The 20,675-nt window shown below is 49.3% G+C and overlaps 1 protein-coding gene across 3 annotated transcripts in view; it reads right to left on the bottom strand.

The window, feature by feature from the left end:
* Positions 1-20,675, bottom strand: part of DRC11 (dynein regulatory complex subunit 11) — a 107,303-nt gene that overhangs the window by 26,376 nt on the left and 60,252 nt on the right. For all 3 annotated transcript variants that reach the window (XM_084892760.1, XM_084892761.1, XM_084892762.1), the window contains exons 9-15: positions 17,770-17,845; positions 13,212-13,318; positions 12,962-13,063; positions 10,894-10,949; positions 9,183-9,265; positions 5,582-5,689; positions 1,302-1,501 (exon numbers count right to left, since the gene is read on the bottom strand). In XM_084892760.1, the coding sequence (XP_084748886.1) occupies positions 1,302-1,501; positions 5,582-5,689; positions 9,183-9,265; positions 10,894-10,949; positions 12,962-13,063; positions 13,212-13,318; positions 17,770-17,845 (732 nt within the window). The remainder of the gene's footprint in view (positions 1-1,301; positions 1,502-5,581; positions 5,690-9,182; positions 9,266-10,893; positions 10,950-12,961; positions 13,064-13,211; positions 13,319-17,769; positions 17,846-20,675) is intronic.

Below are 20,675 nucleotides of genomic sequence, written 5' to 3'. Positions count from 1 at the left end.
TCTCTCTCCATGTATGCCTTCTGGACCAGCACAGGAAGGGAGGAGAGCTGGGAATGTCCTGCTACCTCGCCACAGGGTTGGGTCCATGTGGCCAAGGGAGGAAACCCCACTGCCCTCACTTCCTCACTGTGGCCCCTGGGATGACAGGGAGAAGGACCTACTCCTGTGAGCCACTGTTGACGATAACCACTGCCTCAGGGCCCCTCGAACAACCAACATCGAGCCCCAAGTACAATGCTACGCATCTGCATTGATATAGTAAAGCTGCCTTTTTCTCGCCACTAGAAAGGCATTGAACAGCATAAAGTTAAACTTGAGTGATTCAACCAAATAAAAATGAAATTCTGCGAAGTTTCAATATTATATATAAGTATTCAGTATCAAAGGGCTTTAAAACCTGGTAATCCTTGTCTTATATATGTTGTTTATCAATTTATATACCTACCTATCTACCAAATCATCTCCTTATCATTTATCACCTATCACTCTATCTAACAATCATCTCTCTATCTATCTACCAATCACCATCATCTACAGACAAACTATATCGGCGAATCATCGCTTTCAGGGCTGGCAGAGCACCTCCTATCATTTGGGGTGGCTCATTCATTGCGGGATGATGAAATGGAAGCTCAGGGCGGTGCAGAGCTTATCTAAGATCGCAGACCTGGGCTGGGCATGGACCTTCTAATGCAGTGGTCGCCAGCCTTTCGTACCTCATGGACCACCAGTGGTCCGTGGACCACCTGTTGGCGACCGCTGTTCTAGTGGGTGCTGGGTGGCTGGGTGGGGGGTGGCTCAGCGGGCTTCCCTACCCACTGGCCAAGATGTAGCTGAGCATGGGTATTACTGTGGTCGGCTTGGCTTCCTGCGGGATCCTCTTACTACCCATGTGAGGAGCTGACGTTCAGAAGGTACTGGACTTGGCACCTCAGAGGTGTGAGAAAGGACCTCAAATGCAAATGTAGATGCTGTTACTGGAGGGAGGTGGGCTGAAAAAAGAAACTGTGGGTTTAATTTCCAACCAGAAACGCGAGCATTTCAGAGAGGGTTCCTAGGCACAAGGAGGCAGCCTGGGGTGCAGTGTTAGCGTTTAGGCAAAGAAAGACGCAGTTGCTAATGGCTGGATTCCCAGCTAGGTGCAACCACTAAGAAATGTGTAAGAGGAGGCAGTAGGGACGTTGGAGAGAGATGTTTACATCCACCTGAGGAAAGGACCTGCCAGGGCCCGAGTTAGTCGGTTTAAGGGGAGGAACCATAGGGAGAATGGCAGCCGGAGAAATGAGAAGCGTGGTGAGTACCTTGAGGACCACGTGGATCATCATTTGCAGGCCACTTTTGCCCGGGTACTTCCCGGCAATGTTCTCCGCTGACAAGTTGAAGAGGTTGGCGCCCGTCTCACTGCAGATGGCATGGACCAGCATTTTCTTCCCGACCCCCGACGGCCCGGCCAGCAGCAGCGACTTCACCAAAGGTGCGTTCTCGTGCACCTCCGCGGAACCTGCAAGAGGCAGAGGCCCAAGCTCTGAATCCCGCCAGGAGGCCAGAGGCACTCGGACGAGGCTGCCTCCAGGCACGGCCCCACACAGGATCCCGGTTTTTGTGACTGTGATGACTGCGCCCGCAGCATTTCCGCCTCCGCTGCGTCTGAGACCCGTGAATTTGTAGTGGAGATGGTGCCATAGGGTCTCCATGGGTATTCAACACATGGTTTCTCCGCCATCCCTCATCCTACTTCCCCCCAAACTCATAATTTTAAGGAACATTCTGCTTCAATAACTTGCATCTGGCATTTTTCCCCCCAGGGGATGGGGATGGGGTTCCTCTGCTTGTCAGCAGCAGTATGGCGTCCTTAGAAAGCTTGGGAAGAGGATGAGGGGATAGGTGGGGGGTGGGGATGGAGGGAGGACTGACTTTTGAGATTCTGAGGAGACCAAGGATGCTGTGGCTGGAGCCGGACTTCTTTCTTCTGCCTGGTTTCCCACCTGCCAAATTACTGTGCTGTCACTCAGAGGTCCATCCGTGCCTCAGGCTCCCATCACACTGTCCATCTCCTGTGAGCCCAGACAGCACTCAGACTTGAGTATCACCCCCATCCCAACCCCTTCCATCCTGAGCTCCAGGGGAGGGCCTGGGCACTGAGAGTGACTTCCACAGTGAGCGGATCTGTGTCTGGGAAGGGCTGTGATGCAGACAGCTGTCACTGTGGTTTGCTTTTGCTCAACCACTGGGCACTTTCTGAGCAGCCGTAAATGTATCATTATTATTGTGCTGTTCCATTTTTCTTTTTTGTGTGTAATTGCGAAGGTATTGTGAATGTACCAGCTCACTGGAGACAGTTTTTGTGGTTACCTCACATCCTCCACAGAAACTCGTGTGTCGCCTTGAGAAGCTCTCTTTAAAATGACATTAAGCAGGCCTGCTTTATCTGTGAGGGGTGGGGACCTGCTTTCCACCACAGGAGAGAGCGCCCATTCCTGGGGTCTTCTCAGCAGCTGGGCACGGAGGGCTGCATGGGCCCTGGTCCCAGCTGGCAGCCTGAGGGGTTCCAATGTGAAAAGAGTCAGAAACTGCTGTAAAAAATGTATTAAAGCTGAGCGGACATGACTAGAATGGAAGGCAAAGGGTGCTAAGACCCCTGAGAGCCACAGAAAGTTCAGAGAAGAAACAACATTTAACTTGGGGGTGGCTGGGTGGCTGGATGGGGTGGCTCAGGCGGACTTCCAAGAGGAGGTGGCATCTTAGCTGGCCTCTGAAGCACAGGTAGAGCTGGGACTCATAGTGAAGGGGATGGGTGGGAAGATTCTGAGTGAGGGGGATGCAGGCCTGGGGTGGGAGTCAGGCAGGTACTGGGGGAGCAGCAGATAATTCTGACTGGTGCCGTGCAGGGCAGCGAGGAGGTGGGCAGGGAGATGTATGCCAGCTGCTGGGGCCCTGGAAGGTGGCTGGGGTTGCAGGTTAGCCCAGGGTGCTGGCTGAGGGAGGGCGGGAGGGGTCCTGGGAGGGGTGACGGAAGAGTGCTGAGGGAGGGAGGGGGCAGGTGTGGGAGACCTAGGAGGAGATACGCACTTACTCCAGGACACAGACTTTCCAGGAGGAAGGGGTGGGCTCCAAGGTCGCTCAGAGAGGGAAGGAGGGGGGGGGGGGTCTGGGAAGGCACCTTGGGGCTTCACTGACCTTGGAACTGCTGATCGGCCTGGGAGAGGGGCAGAGACACACCTGCCACAAGGTCCATGGCTCCTCCTGCCCATATCAACGTTCAGTAGCAATTTTTAAAAAATACGGAGAATTTATACAGAGACAGAGCGAATTTCCAGGCTTTTCGGTTTTCGGAGGATTGGAGACATAGGCCAGCATTCCACATGCTGAGCCAGCTCTGCTGCTTCCTGCCGCTGAGCTCCTGGCGGCCGGACTGGAAAAGCAGGTCCACTGCCACGGCCACCTGACGCTCCTGCTGGGAAGCGACTCTATTTCCGTGAAATTTCCAAACTTCCACAGGCTGTGCCGGCTGCTCCTGCTCCGGAGGCGCCCTCTTCCTTTCCTCTTCCCCTCCTGCCGGGAAGGTGACATTTCCAGGAAAATGGGTGGGTGTGGGGCAGGTGCGTCCTGAGTGGGAGGCTGAAGGCTCAGACCTGGCCCCAGGAGCCCCGTCCGGAGGCCACCAGAGCTGGTGCTGGAGGCCAGGCATGGACAGTGGCCTTGACCTGGGTCCTCAGTGCTCTCTGCCCAATGGCCAGGTTGGTCAGCCCTGGCAGTGGTGAGCTGAAGGGTCCGGGCCAACAAACACATTCCTTTTTGTGACTGGACACCATTTTAGATGCTGGAATTTAGATGAAGCGCTGGGAAGGCAGACGTGAACACATTTCTCTGTTGGCCTTGGCTGTGCACTGCATACACATGCATAAGCGCATGTACACACACACACACACACACACACACACACACCTCTCATGAGAAAGACGTCGACCAGCCTTGGGCCTGGCAAGGTCAGCAGCCTGAAGGGGCATCAGTTCCTCACTGACAACGCCCGTCACCTGCACAGGAGCCGAGGATGCAAACACACCCTCGTCCCCTTCGTTAGGAGTTTCCTTAAAAGCCTGTCAGCTCAGCTCCTGGCTCTCAGCTCCAGTGCCTTCCATGACACTGTGATGACATCTGAGGACTAACGTATTTATTTCACTTACAAGGATCCACAGATATTATGTGCTTACTGTGTTAATCCTAGGTATTGTCTACTTGTTTATATTATTTGTATTTTATTTGTGTCAACCCCAAATTACATTTACTACTTCCTTCTGACATTCAGTTAAAAGAGGAATGTACTATTTCTTGCCAAAAGGTTTAAGTTCTTATATAAGTCAAAGTAGAACAATATTCTAAGTGCTCAATCCTCTCTCATCTCATTTTAAAGCAAATTGCCTGGCCAATGTGGTTCAGTGGTTGAGTGTCGACCTAGAGTATCACCGTTTGATTCCAGTCAGGGCACATGCTGGGTTGCAGGATCGATCTCTGGTAGGGGGTATGCAGGAGGCAGCCAACCAATGATTCTCTCTCATCATTGATGTTTCTCTCTCTCTCTTGCCCCTCTCTCCCTATCAGAAATCAATAAAAATATCTCTCTACATAAGAGCCTAAGCAACCGTTTGACTGTTCAACCATTTGACCAGTAGCTATGACACACTGACTACTAGGAGTCAGACGCCCTGACCGGTAGGTTGCTGGGGTCCAGCCAATTGGGACTGAGTGAGATGGGCTGGACACTCCCTGGAGCCCTCCAGTGGTCCCTCTCCAGCCCTGATTGTGCAATAGTGGGGTCCTTCGGCCTGGCCTGCACCCTTTCACAATTCTAATCCAGGACCCCTTGGGGAATGTCAGAGAGCCGCAGGCCAGGCTGAGGGACCCCAATGGTGCACAAATCCGTGCACAGGGACTCCAGTATAAAAAAAATAAAACAAATTAAATAATCAAGAAGTGATCTCTATTTCAGAGTGGTGGTGGGAGAACAGCCTAGCTGGGTCCCTGCCCCTGCCCCCCATCAACTCAGGCCATACACATATTAAAGTAAAAAAAAATCAAAACAGCAGTGAACAGCAGCAGCAGCAGCAGCAGCATATCTCTTTGTCACAGAGAGCCTTGCCTTTCTGACACCTCTGCACACACTGTAGAACTCAGGTCCCTGTGTCTGAACAACCGTGACTGAGTCCCACTCAGCAGTGACACCTGGCAGAGCCACGTCCCTTGGATTCATGCAACACACCGTGACCGACTCTCTTAAGGACCTACTTACAGAAGTCTGTGTGTGAGGCAAGCGGAACCTGGGCCCTTTGCCTAATCCGAGGCACTTTAACTGCAGGTGCCTGCTTTGGCTGTAATCTCCCCAGATGATCGCCCACAAGACCTTCCTGGGAGTGCCTTTCAGGGTGCCCTGGGATACACCATCGCGATGGAACTATCCTCACTCTGAACTCAGGAAGAAGAGTTAAGCCTCAGTGCACGGTGAAGACAATGAGAGATATGGTCAAAGCCAGCAGGTGGTGCATTGGCCTCTAGAACAGTCCCAACAGGCTTGTGGGGTCCTTACCTAGTGGCAGGACCCCATACAGTGCGATGAGCTGTCTGACATCCAGGAGGGAAGGCATGGGCTCTATGGAGACCCGGCGAAGAGTGGCCCCCAGGTAGCTGTACTCACCTGCGGAAAGAAACAGGACAAATGAGCGGGAACTGCTGGTCTGACCTGGCGATTGTAGTACTTGATGCAAATCTAACATTTGTGAGCAAATACAATCCATGATGGAGGGTCAGTCTCAAGGACATGTTTTCTCAGAGAAAGGCTCGAAGAATTGTACAGCTGCAAAAGCACACTGGGGTAGTAACTGAGCTGTGTGTTGACTGTGACACTAAACTCTTCATATTAAAAAAAAAATAACCTCTGAATATTGGGCTTGTGAAGAGGAACAACGCTCTAAAATGAGGGACGTACACAGGAGACTAAAAGATGCAGGTCTTATTTAATTTATACTCCAGGAGATCCTGACGTAGGCACACACAGATCGCCAGGTGAAATGCGTACTGGAGCGGTGCAAATCTGACTCCGAAACACACTCTTTTGAAAGGAAGGACCCGAGTCTAATTGAGGATACATAGAAACATCTCTTCTTGAGGGTAATATTCATTTACATTTTTAAAGGATCGCCAAAGGAATAAGATTGAAATAAATCTTTACAGGTTTAATTAGAAGGCATCAAAGGGCTTAATTGTGATGTGTCATAAATCTGAAGTGTTATTTTCCAACTAATCTAGAGAAGGTCACCACGGAAATGAGATTGGCAGTCTCATTTGTGGAGGACGGACACTGACATGCTCATAGAGTCTTGATTTGTAGCGGAATCTGAAGTAAAAACACTACATGATCATTTCTTCTGAGTCTTTCTGTACCAAGTTCAGATCTCGCCTACCTTTCAATATTATATATGTATGACAAGTATACATTTATGTGTGTATAGAAAACTACTGAAAAAAATGTGCTTGTGTGCATGTGAAATATCGAAAATATCAAAACCTTTAAAGCATTTTCCATTGCTGAGAGAAGGGAGTCAAACCCCAGGTGACGCGTGCTATTTTGTTGTGGAGGGCAGTCTTGCAAAGCCTCCACATGAGAAAATAAAGTCCTTGGTAAAAGACACAAGGACGGGTGTGCCGGTGGGGAGATGAGCGATAACAGAAGTTTCTGCTTCTGACCCCGTGCCTTTTAATGAGCTGGTAATAAACAGAGCAGTGGTTAATTTAGCAGCCACAGGGATTGGGAGAGAGCCTGCAGCCAGCGTTAAGTCCAGCCCTCATTACTGTAAACCGGACATGAGAGGTGACGTGAAAGTGACCCCCATGTCCCTGCTTAAGTAAATCCACACTAATATCCGATGCACCATGTTTTCTAGCATAAACGGATTTCATTTAGACAGATAATTCATTAGGCTGAATTATCGGCTGTGGGTTCTGACAGAGTGGAGGACGCAACAAGTGGGGGCCGTCTGCCAAGTGATGAGACGCATTCTGAAAGTACGTGACCACGTTTGCAGTCACCCAGCATGCAAGTCACGCACCTATGTCACCTGCTCAGCCAGGACTCAGATGCCAGCTCCTCCATGGGGAGGAGAAGGAAATGGAAGTCAAGGGCACATGCCCAGGTTGCGGGCTTGATCCCCAGTAGGGGACATGCAGGAGGTAGCTGATCAATGATTCTCTCTCATCATTGATGGTTCTATCTCTCTCTCTCTCCCTCTCTGAAATCAATTAAAATATATTTTAAAAATGTCATTTTTTTATAAGCACAGAATTACCATAATCAAGGGAGTCTGGCAAAAAAAAACAACCTATAGTACTTGAACAAGAAACACATAACATAAACAGAAATTCAACACATATTCCAATATACCCTGGTAAAATTCTTACATTATCAGGAACTCTGGAGGCTCCTCCACGGCCTCAGAAAGGAAATGTGACTTTCTTTCAAGGGGATTAAAATGTTTATTTTTATTTTATTTTTTATCCAAGGGCAACTTCAGCCTTCTTGCTCCCACAGACCCAATTGGGCCATTGAAAACTTAAGAATGAATAAGACAGAATTGAATTATAACACTATTTAAAAAAGAGAGAAGCCACATGTCTACACGGAGACCACATACTTGCAAGGAGGTTTCCTCCTAGAAGAACAGTACCTAATAAACGTAGAGGGGGTGCTACGCACAGAACACCGCCACCTGACAGCCACCATGGCAACAGCGATGCAGCGGGACTCCGCAGTAGATGTAGACGCCTTAAAGACGGGAAGGAACAGCATCTCCACAGCCTCAACGTAGCCGCCCCCCAATTATCCATTAGTGAAAAAGTGGAACATGAAGCTTCACAGGGGGAAACCTGGGGGTTACACTTATCATTGGCCAGGGGTTACACTTATCACCAGGGAGGGACAAAGTGTCACCGAGTGTCCCTGATGTGAACTGCTGAGAAGGTCACAGCGTCACCTGGGCAGCTTTCCTGTTACATGTATCTCACGTGAATCAAGTCCTAAGAAAACATCAAACCAATTCAGTCGAAGGACAGTCTGTGAAACAGTTCCGACTGTTTAAAAGGTAATTCAGTGACAGACTGGAAAATGCTGGAAATTGTTTTGGGTTGAAGGAGTGAAAGGAGATTGAAAAGGGAGGACCAGCACGTCCCTGATCCAGGACTGGAGTTTGGACTGAAAAAGACAGACAAGTCTACAGGACACTGTGGGACTGCTGGTGAAATGGATTAGTAACTAGATATTAACTGACAGAATCATATTCATGTTAATTTTTTTGTTAATCTTCACCTGAAGATATTTTTGCCATTAATTTTAGAGAGAGTGGAAGATAGGAAGAGAGAGACAGAAACATCGATGTAAGAGACATATTGATTGGTTTCCTCCCACATGCCCCCAACCAGGGCTGGGGACTGAACCTGAAACTGAGGTACAAGCCCTGGAAAGGCATCAAAGCCAGACCCTTCGGTGCTCGGGCCGATTCTCTAACCGCCCAGGCTTGCTGGCCTGCGAAATGCTAAATTTTCTGAGCGTGACCATCCATCTGTTGATATGAAGGATAATTTCCTCGTCTGCTGTAGACACCTGACACTGAAAGTGACGTCTGCACCAGGGTGTGGGATTGTATAGAGTCTTTAAGCTTTTACTTTGTTTTCAGGTCATCACATTTTTAAAAAATTAAGGAAAAAACAGATGTTGAATTGGTGACGGCAAATGTCCCCCCACCTTCCTCCTGACTCCGCCTGTGGCGGCCCCTCTGGAAGGGTCCTCCCGAAAGGAATGAGTGTGGGAGCACCAGGTGCTGTCCCCTCAGCACATGTTCAGCCATGAACGCATGAACACGTGTCTGTGTCCTCACATCCTCGATTCAGCTTCTACCAGAAAGAATGCCCCGGTAGAAAACCTGCCTCTGCCACGCCAGGGGCGAGAGCTGGACCCATTAGTTCAAAGCGGAGTGAATTCAAATCAATTCATATCCAACAAACACTGCGAGCCGCAGTGGGCCAGCTCGGGAGTTGGACAAAAATACAAAATGGAACATACTTTCAGCTCCTGGGGACTCAACACCCAAAGGATGACCTAGGGTCCACATGCGTGCATTCCGCGCCCTGCACTTTACCGATGTAGTCGGAGAGGTTGACTTTCAGGGTCTGGACCAGGAGCCCTTCTTCCACCAGTTCCTTGTACAGAGACTCGATGGTTCTGGGAAGGGAGCAGACTGTCGGTTTCATGAGCACACACCAGAGGCAGCAGTACTTCCACTAATCATCACATCTGCAGAGAACTTTAACCAGATCTATTTCAAAGGACGCTTGTATATGTGCAAATAAATGGGTTTTTGAGACATCTCTAAAATTTTGGGATAAATTCGACTTTTTAAGAAACAATACGTTCACAGGAACACGAACGGTATCTGGGACCAGCTATAACTCCTGCTGTCTGTCCTTCCGTCGGTCTTCTTGATGGCACAAATGTGAATTAGAAATTACCCCAAAATAGTAACACAATGGGCCATAATCGCATATTTTCAGTTAGCATCGGCAAGCCGTGGTGGATCATTAATCTGCCACAAAATTGATGTTTCCTTTGAAGCCAACAGCATAATAGTTTACAGGAAATGTGTAGAAAGAACAAGAGACTTACAGGGGAAACGATTCCGGTCTACAGTTCTGAGTGTGATGATCTTTCAGGAGGATATTATACTTTTCCATAGTGTTTACAGATGTCAAAACCACTTCCCTCCGAGGTCCTTGGGCAGACAGCCAGCACACGGGTAATTTATACTAATTGAGGGAAAACATGGAGGTACTGTGCCCCTTGGTGAATGAGACTCCCCAGTGAAATTAACTGGGGCCTGACTTGCAGGCATTCAGATAGGTCAGGTTCAAATATTGTTTGGCATAATCCTTGGAGGTGTTTTGTCTTTTCCCTTTTCTTTCCCAGGGGCCTTCCTCTCTCTTTAGGTGGAAGAGCTGTAAATGTGACGATATGTAAATAGCTTCGTGGCTGCTCTAGGACCCAGGTGAGCATGGATCCAGGTTAAAGACTTTAGAATATCAGGTTCAAGCCAAATGCCAGTGGGATGAATGTTAATCCCATGATCCCCGCCTTTGATTGACTGGAATTTTATTCCACCAAATATATTTAAAACAGTGTGCCCTCAGCTGAGAACGAAGGAGGTTGGAATTGTGATGGAATTTGGGATAACAGTATCTGACCTATGTTAAGAAAATATCAACTGTAGCAATTTAGCTTGAATGCCTTATTCAAGATAAGCATATAAAATGCACAAGATATTAACATGAAATTAAAGATTCCCTAAAATAATCGAAACTCTATATTAAGAATACAAACCTATATTTGAATATTGCCAGTGAAATGGACTTTTGATATAGAATACATTTTCAACTTCAAAACTGCCTTAAACTATTATAGAAATACTGGAGTAAGGTTTCCATTAACTTCATAAAACAGATATTTCTTAGGGTGTCTCCATATTTCCTCCAAAGTTGGATCAGGATGCTATTGTTTAAACAATTTCTAAGGACCCCATGAATTTTAAAACGTAAAAAAGGTCATGTGAGCTCAGAGGCAATGGCCCACGTGTGCCTTCCGAGCCCATCTTCCTGGTGCATCTCCCAGTAGGTGCTGTTCCTTGGACAGGGCACACGGAGGTCCCACTGTGCTCGTGACACCCGTAGGGTGTGGGGAGCCAGCAGGGGCCCCTTTGCCAGATGGAGGCTGAGGCCTCAGGTGTGCCCCATCCTCCTGTGGGTGTCCCCCTCCCCCTCACTCCCATGTGCTTTACAACAGAACAGGGCCCTCCTTACCTGTCAGCTGTCAGGTCTTTATCCTTCCCCCTTCTCCCTTTCTTCCCCTTAGTTCTCTGGAAGACAATCGAAATATCCATCAGGTTAGGAAAAACAAGGAAGCAGATTAACTCTAGGAATCTAAGGGAGCTGGTTTTTGGTGACGGCGGCGGGAGGCCAAGGGAGAAGCAGCTGTTTTAGGGAAACACGGAGCAGTTAGAAGTCTGGCTCCGTGAATGTAGGAACTGGCCCTGAAGACCCCATGTTGCCCAGTGGACCCGTCCCTGGGTGGACAGAAAGGGAGGTCAGCACCGTGAATCCCCCAGGGCCTCATTCCCATCAAGCCCTGAGTGTTGTGATTCTCTGGGCTCTGACACGAGAGGGCTGTGCACGCAGGCGAGCAAGCCATGCGTGTCTTTGGTACCCAGTCACTTCTCTGTTAGCATCCGGTCTGAAACCAGGAGCCCACAGGACTGGGCAACTGTCCACCTCTGGTTCCCAAAGGGCTCTGCCTTCAGAGACTCGGGACAGCAAGGGAGGCGCCGAGAACTTGATCATTATAACGGGCCCATCGCCTCTGCATTCTGCACAGGCACAGTGTTTCAGCCGGCCTCTCTTCTCCTTTCCTGCTTCCCCTCCTATCTCAGCCTCCTCAGGTGACTGAGGTCCGTGCCACCCGGGACTGACCACGGCCCTTTCTTAACGCTCTACTCTTCCTCTCCTCCCTGTTACCTCATTCACTCACTCATTATTTTTACTGAAGTATAATTTATGAATAATAATGTATATCCGTGGCTTCTCCAGAACTCAAATGACCTAAAAGGTTTTGTGTTACAACTAGGGAGGAACTCAAGAGAGAGAGAAAAGAGAGAAGAGAGAAGAGAGAAGAGAGAAGAGAGAAGAGAGAAGAGAGAAGAAAGAGATGACCCCGAGAGGCAAGGCTAACGATGTCATCAAGGGGTTGCCAGCTGATGAATGTAAATTGATTAATTTACAATAAGAAATAGAACTGTCCAGGGAAATGGACCCTGAAGATGTCCTCCTTGCCAGAAAATCAACATGGAACTATAATAACCTCTTACGAGGTTGCTTGGTGAGAATGCTACAGACCAACTGGCTGTAAAGCTGAGCTTCCCATGATGCCCTGCTCGGGTTCCATTAGTTTGTTGGAATGGCTCACAAAATCCACAAAAATGGGACTCATGTCTATTAAAGGGTATTGTAAAGGATACAGACCAATAGCCAGGTGGAGAGATACGAGGGGCGAGATCTGAGAGACTCCTGAGTGCAGGATCCCGGTTAGGTTGGGGTGTGTTACCCGGTAAAGTTGGGGTGCGTCATGCCCCTGGCATGTGATTTGTTCACCATCCTGAACACTCTCCGAACCCCGTGAAACTGGTGTTTTCACGGAGACCTCTTCACGTCGGCACGGTCAGTGATCCTCCTCCTTTCCGGCCCGTCTCCCTCCTCTAGAGAATGGAGGTGGGGCTGAGAGTTCCAGGCTCCTCGTCATGGATGCTCTTCCTGGGGACCACCTCCCATCCCAAACCATCCAGGAGCCTGCCCAGAGCTGCCCATCGGAACAAGATGCCCCAAGTGCTCCTATCACTTAGGAATCTACAAGGGCTTCAGAAGTTCCTTGACACAAGCAGTCAGAGACAGATATATATATATTTGCTATGATCTCACTCCAAACCACTGTGAGAAGGATCCGTGGCAATTTAAAATGCAATTCATCTGATCTGCCCCCCACCCCAAGAAGCTGCTCATTGCCACTGGCCCCCCTCTCTCACAGATCTACCTACAGGGAACGATGGGCGGGCATGTGCATTCCCCTCTGATTGCTGGGGCCTGCGCGATCAGAATCCACAATGGTGAAGGGTTGACTTTATCCCCACAACCCGAGGGCTGAGTGGTGAGACAAGGCGGACTCAGGGAGGGGAGGCATGTTCCCCAGGGAAGCAGAGGGCACAGCCAGGTGGGCCGGGCAGCATCCTGGCCACGCCCCTGGAGCCTGTGAAAGGGGTTCCTTGTCCCGGGTGGAATTTGCCCTCGGCCTCATCCCTCCCCACACTCATTCACTACTCACATTTTTACCTCCTTTCTTCTTTCCTGTTCTGACCGGAAGTTCCTTTTCTTTGTTCACAGCTAGTTTGACGTTCTTTAGCTCCTGTCTCATCAGCTCATCAACCTAGGTGAATACAAAACACACCTCTTTCAGGTGACTGTGCAGGCCTCGCATGCCCTCGGTTCCGGGTCAGTCATGAGGAAGACCGGGCACTGGGCACCGGTGCTGCCGGGAGTGGCGTGGTGTCAGCACACCGGCTCTGTGGCTCTACCTGAACCCGGATCTCCACCTCCAGCTCCTTCCGCTTCTCCTCTTTGAGAATTTCCGGATCGTAACCCTGGGGGAAATTCAACGACTCGTCTTTGTTCTTCCACATGTCTATGCTCCAGAAGGACAAAGAAAAGGAAAATGAACATTTCTTTCAACATGAAGACAGATAAGCAGCTCCTGCAATAGAAAACTGTTTAATTTCTACACGCAGGTCAGGCGGGCCCACCTCACGGCGAAAACCGGTGACTCAGAGGACAGCTGGCTGAGCTCAGCCGGTCTGGATCTAGGTCTGGCAAGGGCAGAAGACCTCAAAGGCTGACATGGGCTGTATAGCAGGAGTGGGCATACAGGAAGGGGCTGAAAGTGGGGCTGAATTTTTATTATTTGAAATAATAAAAATTGTTTATTATTTTTAGAGAGGCCTCCCCGGTTTTCAGAGTCAGAGCACGAGGAAAACACCTGGTGTAAGATGTCCATATCATCCCATTGGTGTGAAAAAACGCCTGAAGTCATGAATAAATGAATGTAATCTTTGTCCGGAAGGTGCATTTGTGATTAGCGTGCTGGGTGTGCCACCAAAAGCCCAGCTGGTATGCTGAAATGCATCTAAGCTTAAAGGAGGACCATCTGAGATGGAGGAGTAACAGCATGCTTCTTTTTATGTGTTTAAAGTTGTAAGCTGCCCTCCCTTGAAAATACTAGAAAAGGTTTAAATGTGTCCTATTTATTACCAGTAAATATACGATTAACTAATAACAATAACGCATGAGAATGTACTATCTACTTATAACAACTCTTCTAACTTATACGATGACTAAATTTCCACTAGTGATTTATAAACGTTTCAATAAAGCAAAACTGCTTTGTTACTTATTAACTTTGCTTTCCACTTAGATACTAGTTTTACCCAAATCGGGAAGCAATGCATTTAATGATGAAAAGAACACCTCAAGAAACAGCACGTGCTGGCGAGGATGCGGGGGGGAGGGAACCCTTGTGCACTGTTGGTGGGGATGCAGGCAGGTGCAGTTGCTATGGAAACAGTAGAGAGGTACCCCAAAAGAAGCTAAAAATGCATCTGCCTTATGACTCGGTGATTACACTTCTGGGTATATATCCAAAGAAATCCAAAACACTAATTCAAAAGAATATATGCTCATTGCAGCATTATTTACAATAGCCAAGCTATGGAAGCAACCCAAGTGCCCATCAATAGACAAGTGGATAAAAAGGTGGCGGTACCTATACACTATGGAATATTACTTGGCCATAAAAAACCCCCCAAAATCTTACTATTCCCGACAAGACAGCATGGATGAACACAGAGGGTATTGTGCTAAGTGACATAAGTCAATCAGAGAACGACAAATACCACAGGGTTTCACGTACATGTGGAATTTAAAGAACAACATAAATGAACAAACAAAATAGACACACTCATAGACCCAGAGTGGGTTGGGGCCTGGCTGAAAGAGGTGAAGGGAGTAAGATGCATAGATTGGTGGTGACAAAAAGCCACGGGGAAGTGAAGTACAGCATTAGGAATATAGTCACAAATATTGCCATAGCCATGTAGGATGCCAGGTGGAAAAAACATTAAAAAAAAAAAAAGAGAGAGAGAGAGAGCAGAAAGGCACACAGACTTGCACAGAAAGGAAACCATGACGTGGTTGCTGATGTAACAGCAGTCACCCCTCGCGGCCAGTTCCTGGCGCTGTAACAGTATCACACCAATGCGGCCCGCCAACTGCCCGCATCTCCACGCCTTTCACATGGCGTTTTCCACCAAGACTTTGCCTTTCTCATGACACTTCTGCACAGGGCACTTCTCAATCCCTTCAAGAATGTCACGGGCATTTGTAAATGCAGGCAGCCATTCACGGCCCTCCAAGGGCGACCCCTGCCCTGCTCCCCGCTCCAGCAGAGAATGAGCCTTTATCTGAGGCTGAAAAGCAGGCCCGGCACTTTCACACGTTCAGTGATGAGGGAGGGGGCTTCATCTCAGCGATTAAAATGCTAATGGCTGCTCTGAGAAGGAAAACCTTTGATTTTTAAGAAAAGAGGTCTAAGACAGGATATTTCATTTCTTTAAGTTTCCAAAGATCTGACAGATAACACAAGGAATGCCACACCACCCGCCCCAGGAGCCACAGCGTGTTTTTGTGTTTGTCTTTTTTTTTTTTTTTTTTCCCCGTAGTGGAAACAGATATTACACAAAAGGCATGGGTAGTCTCAAGAGTTTTCCCGGAGCTTTTCCTTGGTTAAAAGACTTGGCTTCTCTAGGAAACGTAAGATTTCCCCCAAATTAAGTTTTCCTTTTATCAAAAACGATGCATGCCCATTGCCTTAAACAAAGTCCAAGAGCATTAACAGATTATAATGAAAAACTGCCTGTGGACCTCGAGGACATTACCGGATGGCATTCATTCCCACATTTGTTCATTCATTCATTCATTCATTCATTCATTAGAAAATGCACTGAATAAATTCAGATGTATTCATATAAATACTTTATTCACAAATTCATGTTAAATTCATGACTTTGTGGAGCCTCATTACCAGCCAGCACTGCCCTCGGAGTGGCCCAGAGCGGCAGGCCCCTTTTCCAAGGCCCTGGCTTCCCGCTGCAGGAAGACAGTGAACACACCCATCCAAGTCAGATGCAGGTGAGTCAAGCTGGGTCAGGGTGGGCACAGGGTCAGGCGGGGAACACCTGCAGGGACAAGCATTTCAGGCAAGGGGAACAGAAGGCACGAGGGCCCTGAGGTGGAAGTGTGATTGGCTCGTGGGCGGAGGAGCAGAGCAGGCCAGTGGAGCAGGGTGTGAAGTGACGTATTTTCACATGAGCATTAGCTGTTTCTCTCGTCTTCTCCCGGTGTCTAAATAACTGGTAAATCCACAGGTAGCGTACAATGTTACCTGTGGATTTACCAGTTTCAGCCACAAGCTCCTGACTTCTTACGGTGGTAGAGGAGGATTGCTCTCTCCCACTTTTTCTCTTTCTCCCTTGTTTTCAGAGAAGAAAGCCAGGCTTTCCAAATGCTGGGGAACTGTTGCCCATGTGCGTGCAGGACAGTATCTAGATGAACAGGGCACCACCTCAACGAGGGAGTAATGAGAGGATGAGGGGGTGGCAGCCAGGAAAGCAAAGGCAGGCCCGAGGATGAGGTGGCCAGGCCCTGGGGGCGAGGGCTTCTAAAGAGGATGAACTGGTCAGTTACCTAATATGTGGGGAGGCAGGAAAAGTGAGCTCGAAGGTCCAAGAGAATATGAAACAAGTGAGGGTTTAACTTACACAAGCTACCCAACGTGGGGCACTGTCCCCACCCCATCCACCGCCACCATCCTGTAGGTGTGTTGCTGGCATGTACCGCTCTGTATCTCCAGGTTGGCAGGGTGCCAGGCACATGGAGACAGCCAATGGTATTGGATAGATGTTTTTGATAGTCACTGCTCCGCCCTGTTGTTGGTTAAAGAGTGGGTGGACTCTCAAACCTGAATGACGGTGGGTCTAAAAGCACCTGCCAATGGGGCAGTGGGAAGAACTGAAGTCAGCATGGGAAACACTAAGCGTGGCATGTCTTGGGCCCCTAATGAGTATACAGTTACCCGCCCTCTGCCTTCCTCCCCTGTAAGAGCGGCACCCAATCCCACCAACACTGTCCTCTCCTCTGGGCTTCTCCCGCAGGCCAGCCTTTCACCCGGAGCAAGACCCGCACTACCGTGCTTTGTGAAAAATTTTAGGGGTACACAACACTCTTCCTTTGGATAACTGGTATATCACACCTGTAAGGACTCTGTGCTTGTGGCTGAGGATGTGGCTCCATTTACTGGGGTAAAGCCATGAGTCAGTTTGATAATATGTTATGTAACTACCAGCATGGGCTGTCCAGACAGGACCAGACTCAGAAGGAGGCGCACATGTGACTGCTGCTGGGAAAACTCCACTTCACACCCTTGATGCATTTCTGAGGAATTCCCAACTACCACCACCTAGCACCAATGACCACAGTCCCCGTGGCCAGTCATTTGTGCTGGGGTTTATCCTGAGGGTGGAGTGGACCCAAAGGCATTGGACAATTGTTCTTGTAAATCTTCATGGAAACATCTGAAAGGCTGATCCACACACTTGCAGCTCTCGCTGGATGTGACTGGGCTAATTATGAGAACAGGGGACAAAGAACGGTGTTGTGTTCGGCACAGGTCTCACAGGGATAAAGCCTTTTGCTGTACGTACAGAATCGGCTTATCAAACCATCCAGGGCACGGCTTTCTGCCCTTTCATTACAGCCAGAAGATGTGAAGTGTTAGGGGTCCAAACACAGAATGGAGGTTTTGATTATGTTCTCATCCTATTTTCTTACCCACTATCTGCCTTCTTTCCTACCCACTATCTGCCTTGAAGGCACTCAAAGGAATCTAAAGATAGAGAGGGGCAGGTCTTGGCTCTGAGCTGCATGCTCACAGCCTCTCCTGACGGGGTGCTGTGTGTTGGGGTCCAGGGCTTGCTGGGCAGACAGAGTGACACCTCAGTGTTGCTCTTATTCTCCAAAACTGACCTTTGTATATGTTACTTCCTTCCTCCATTGTTTGAAGGAAAACACTGGATGACATTTTCCATGGCTCGTCTTCCTCCTGTTAAAGCAGAACGATATTTCTGTGACCTGAAGGCACCGTGCATCTGCCAAGACCGGACAGAAAAGGCGCATACACTGTGACTTCTGCCCCCACAGTCCCCACGGACTCCTCCCCGGGCACCCCTGCGGGCCAGCCGGACACGGGGCTGGGTGGTTCTGGAGATGTAGCTCCGCTGCTGGCTCACAGGCACACTGATGCCACTGTCCACACTGGGCACCTCCCCGCAGTCCCCATGCCCTGAGTTTGGTCCTGACCCCTCCTTTCACCATGTGTGTGACTCCGCTTTGGGGCTGCTCCATCTGTGCTCTGCTCTGCCCAGCGCCAGCTCTGCACCTGTATGAGCACCTGGCTGCCCCTCCCTGCTGCTCGCCTGTCCCCTTCCTCAGCCACGAAGCCATTCACGCCTCACCCGGGCTCCAGGGCAGAGAGCCCGAGCACCTGCTGACCACGTGATCCTGGGCCCCAGCACCGCCTGCAGGTGAGGCTGAGCCCTCACCCCTGGAGAAGTCCTCTGCCCCGCAGCACCAGGGCCCCGCTGCTCCTGCTGTGACAGCCCGGCTCGCAAACCCTCATCTGATGTTTCTGAGCAATAATGTTTATTTATACCGTTCGAGTGCCAGGTGCCTGCAGACACTCCCATGGCTGTTGTCACCCCACAGAGGGCGGGGATAATGTGGTGGACGTTATGTCCATGAGGCGTTTTCCTGGACCCCCGGGTATTCCCTCCACAGCTGAGAGGCAGCGCGGCCACGAGACGATGAGCACCTTCCTCTGCGCGGCTTCCGGAGGGCATGGGCGTGCCCCTCCTTTCTGGACACCAGGCACCCAGGGCAGGAGGGGAGTCGGGTGAACGGAGCTCACAGAGCGAGGAGCTATGAGGAGGAGGAGGTTGGGGTGCTGGCTCATTCATGGAGGGCCTGCCTGGAACCACAGCTCACAAATCGTGGGGCTGCTGAGCCCAGGAGGGAGACCACCTGTCTTGCAGCACCTGGGGGAAAACTTGAACCCAGAAACACCAGGGGCTCAGAGTCCAGGGAGCAGCTGCCTCACCTTCCATAACCCATAGGAAACCCGAGCTCACTGAGAAGGTACATCCCTCCCCTAGTCCATTCCCCCAGTGCCCAGGGCTGGCCATTGCCGCTCCCGGCCACCCCACATCCAGTCATCTGAGAAAAACCTGCGAGATCAGCAAGAAGACCAGTGTTGCACAAAGCATGTCCTTGGAGGAAAGAGCTAATGTACGGCCACCTGGGAAATTTAAAGTCACTGTAATTAGTGTTCTCTGAGGTCCTATTCATCTCTCTCTCTTCCGGTGTCACTGAGGATTCATGGGTCTTAGACATTTTTCAGTCAATGTGTTGCTAGCTATTATTGTCATTTTTGTTTTGGATACTCAGGTTGTCCTATTTAGCCTCCAGGAGCCCCTATAGGTATAAATATTGCCTTTATTGGGGAGGAGGAGGAGAGGGAGAAGGAGAAGAAGAGGAGGGGTAGGAGGAGGAGGGAGAGAGAGCAGGAGTGGAAAATTTCCGTTAGATCTGAGGCAAATGTCCCCTCCTCTGTGAAGCCATCCTGGATTCCCCCAGGCAGATGTGACTCTCCCCTGGCTCAGCAGGATGTTCGGAATCCTGGCACCTGTTTCTCTGTACAGATTACTGGCTAATGACTTCTTACCCGCTCTCTTGGCCTCCCTGCCTTGTTCACTTCCTCCCCCACTGTTCACCCCCCAACATAGCTGTGCAGCACAGATCTTAGATTACAACTCACTGAACTCCGAGCTGCTCAAGTCGCTGCCCAGAGCTGACTCCTCTCTGGAGGCACAAGGCTCCGCCAGCCCCCCAGCCCAACACCCACTGCACCGTGGCAGGCCCACACGCCGCACATCCCTCTCTGAAGCTCTCCTCTGGTTCTCTGGCTTGGAGATTGCCTGGAACCCCGCATCCTGCCTCCAATACTTGTCCTCCAGGTCCCTCTCAATAGCCACCCTGCTACCTATGCTCATTTGTGACATCACAGGAACATACAAAGCTTTCAATCTTCTACCTGTGTGATATTTTGAAGAGTATTTTCTGTTTATAGAGGTTAGTGGAAATATTCAAATAATCCTATCAGCTTTTTAAAAATAGGAGGACTTTCCTAGTTTTCTGATTATTTACATGTGGCTGGCGGCTGATAAGCCCCTGAGTTATGAGATACCAGAGCATCGTCACAGCTCTGCCCCGGACACAGGCCGCGTGAGTCAGTGTCTGTGCACGTCCAACAGAACTATTTCCTCTCTCCAGGCCTTGCCCTTCCACCAGAATGAGTAACAGATGTCATTTTTCTACAGGTCAAAGTACCAGCTCTCACACACGGGTTTGACTGGCTGGGCTCAGGAATGTTCTGGACACTTGAGGGTTGACTTTAAAAGTCAATGGGGAAGATAACCTGATCTCTAAGAAGCATACCCGCATAATTTAATATACCAATTTTTATTAGCGATGACCAATTATTCTTTCAATAATCACATTGTCACTTTGGAGACCTGTACTTTTCAGGGCTAAATTCATTTCTAAGTGATTCTGCAGGGTGTCACCTATCATTTGCAACTGCATCATAAATACTGACGTACTCAAATTTTGCTTTTTGTTCCAAACTGTTCATTGTTAAGTGACTTTTTAAAAACAAGTTTTTATTGATTTTAGAGAAAGAGGAAGGGAGAGGGAAAAAGAGATGGAAACATCGATGAGAGAGGAACATCATCAAACGGCTGTCTCCTGCAAGCCCCATTCTTAGGATTGAGCATGTACCCCAACTGGGAATCGTACCGGCAACCTCTTGGTGCATG

The sequence above is a fragment of the Pipistrellus hanaki genome (genome assembly GCF_964339955.1).
Source record: "Pipistrellus hanaki genome assembly, chromosome: 8".
In the NCBI taxonomy this organism is placed as follows: domain Eukaryota; kingdom Metazoa; phylum Chordata; class Mammalia; order Chiroptera; family Vespertilionidae; genus Pipistrellus; species Pipistrellus hanaki.
Note: the sequence above shows the minus strand (reverse complement) of the source record. Positions and strands in the feature narration are given on the sequence as shown.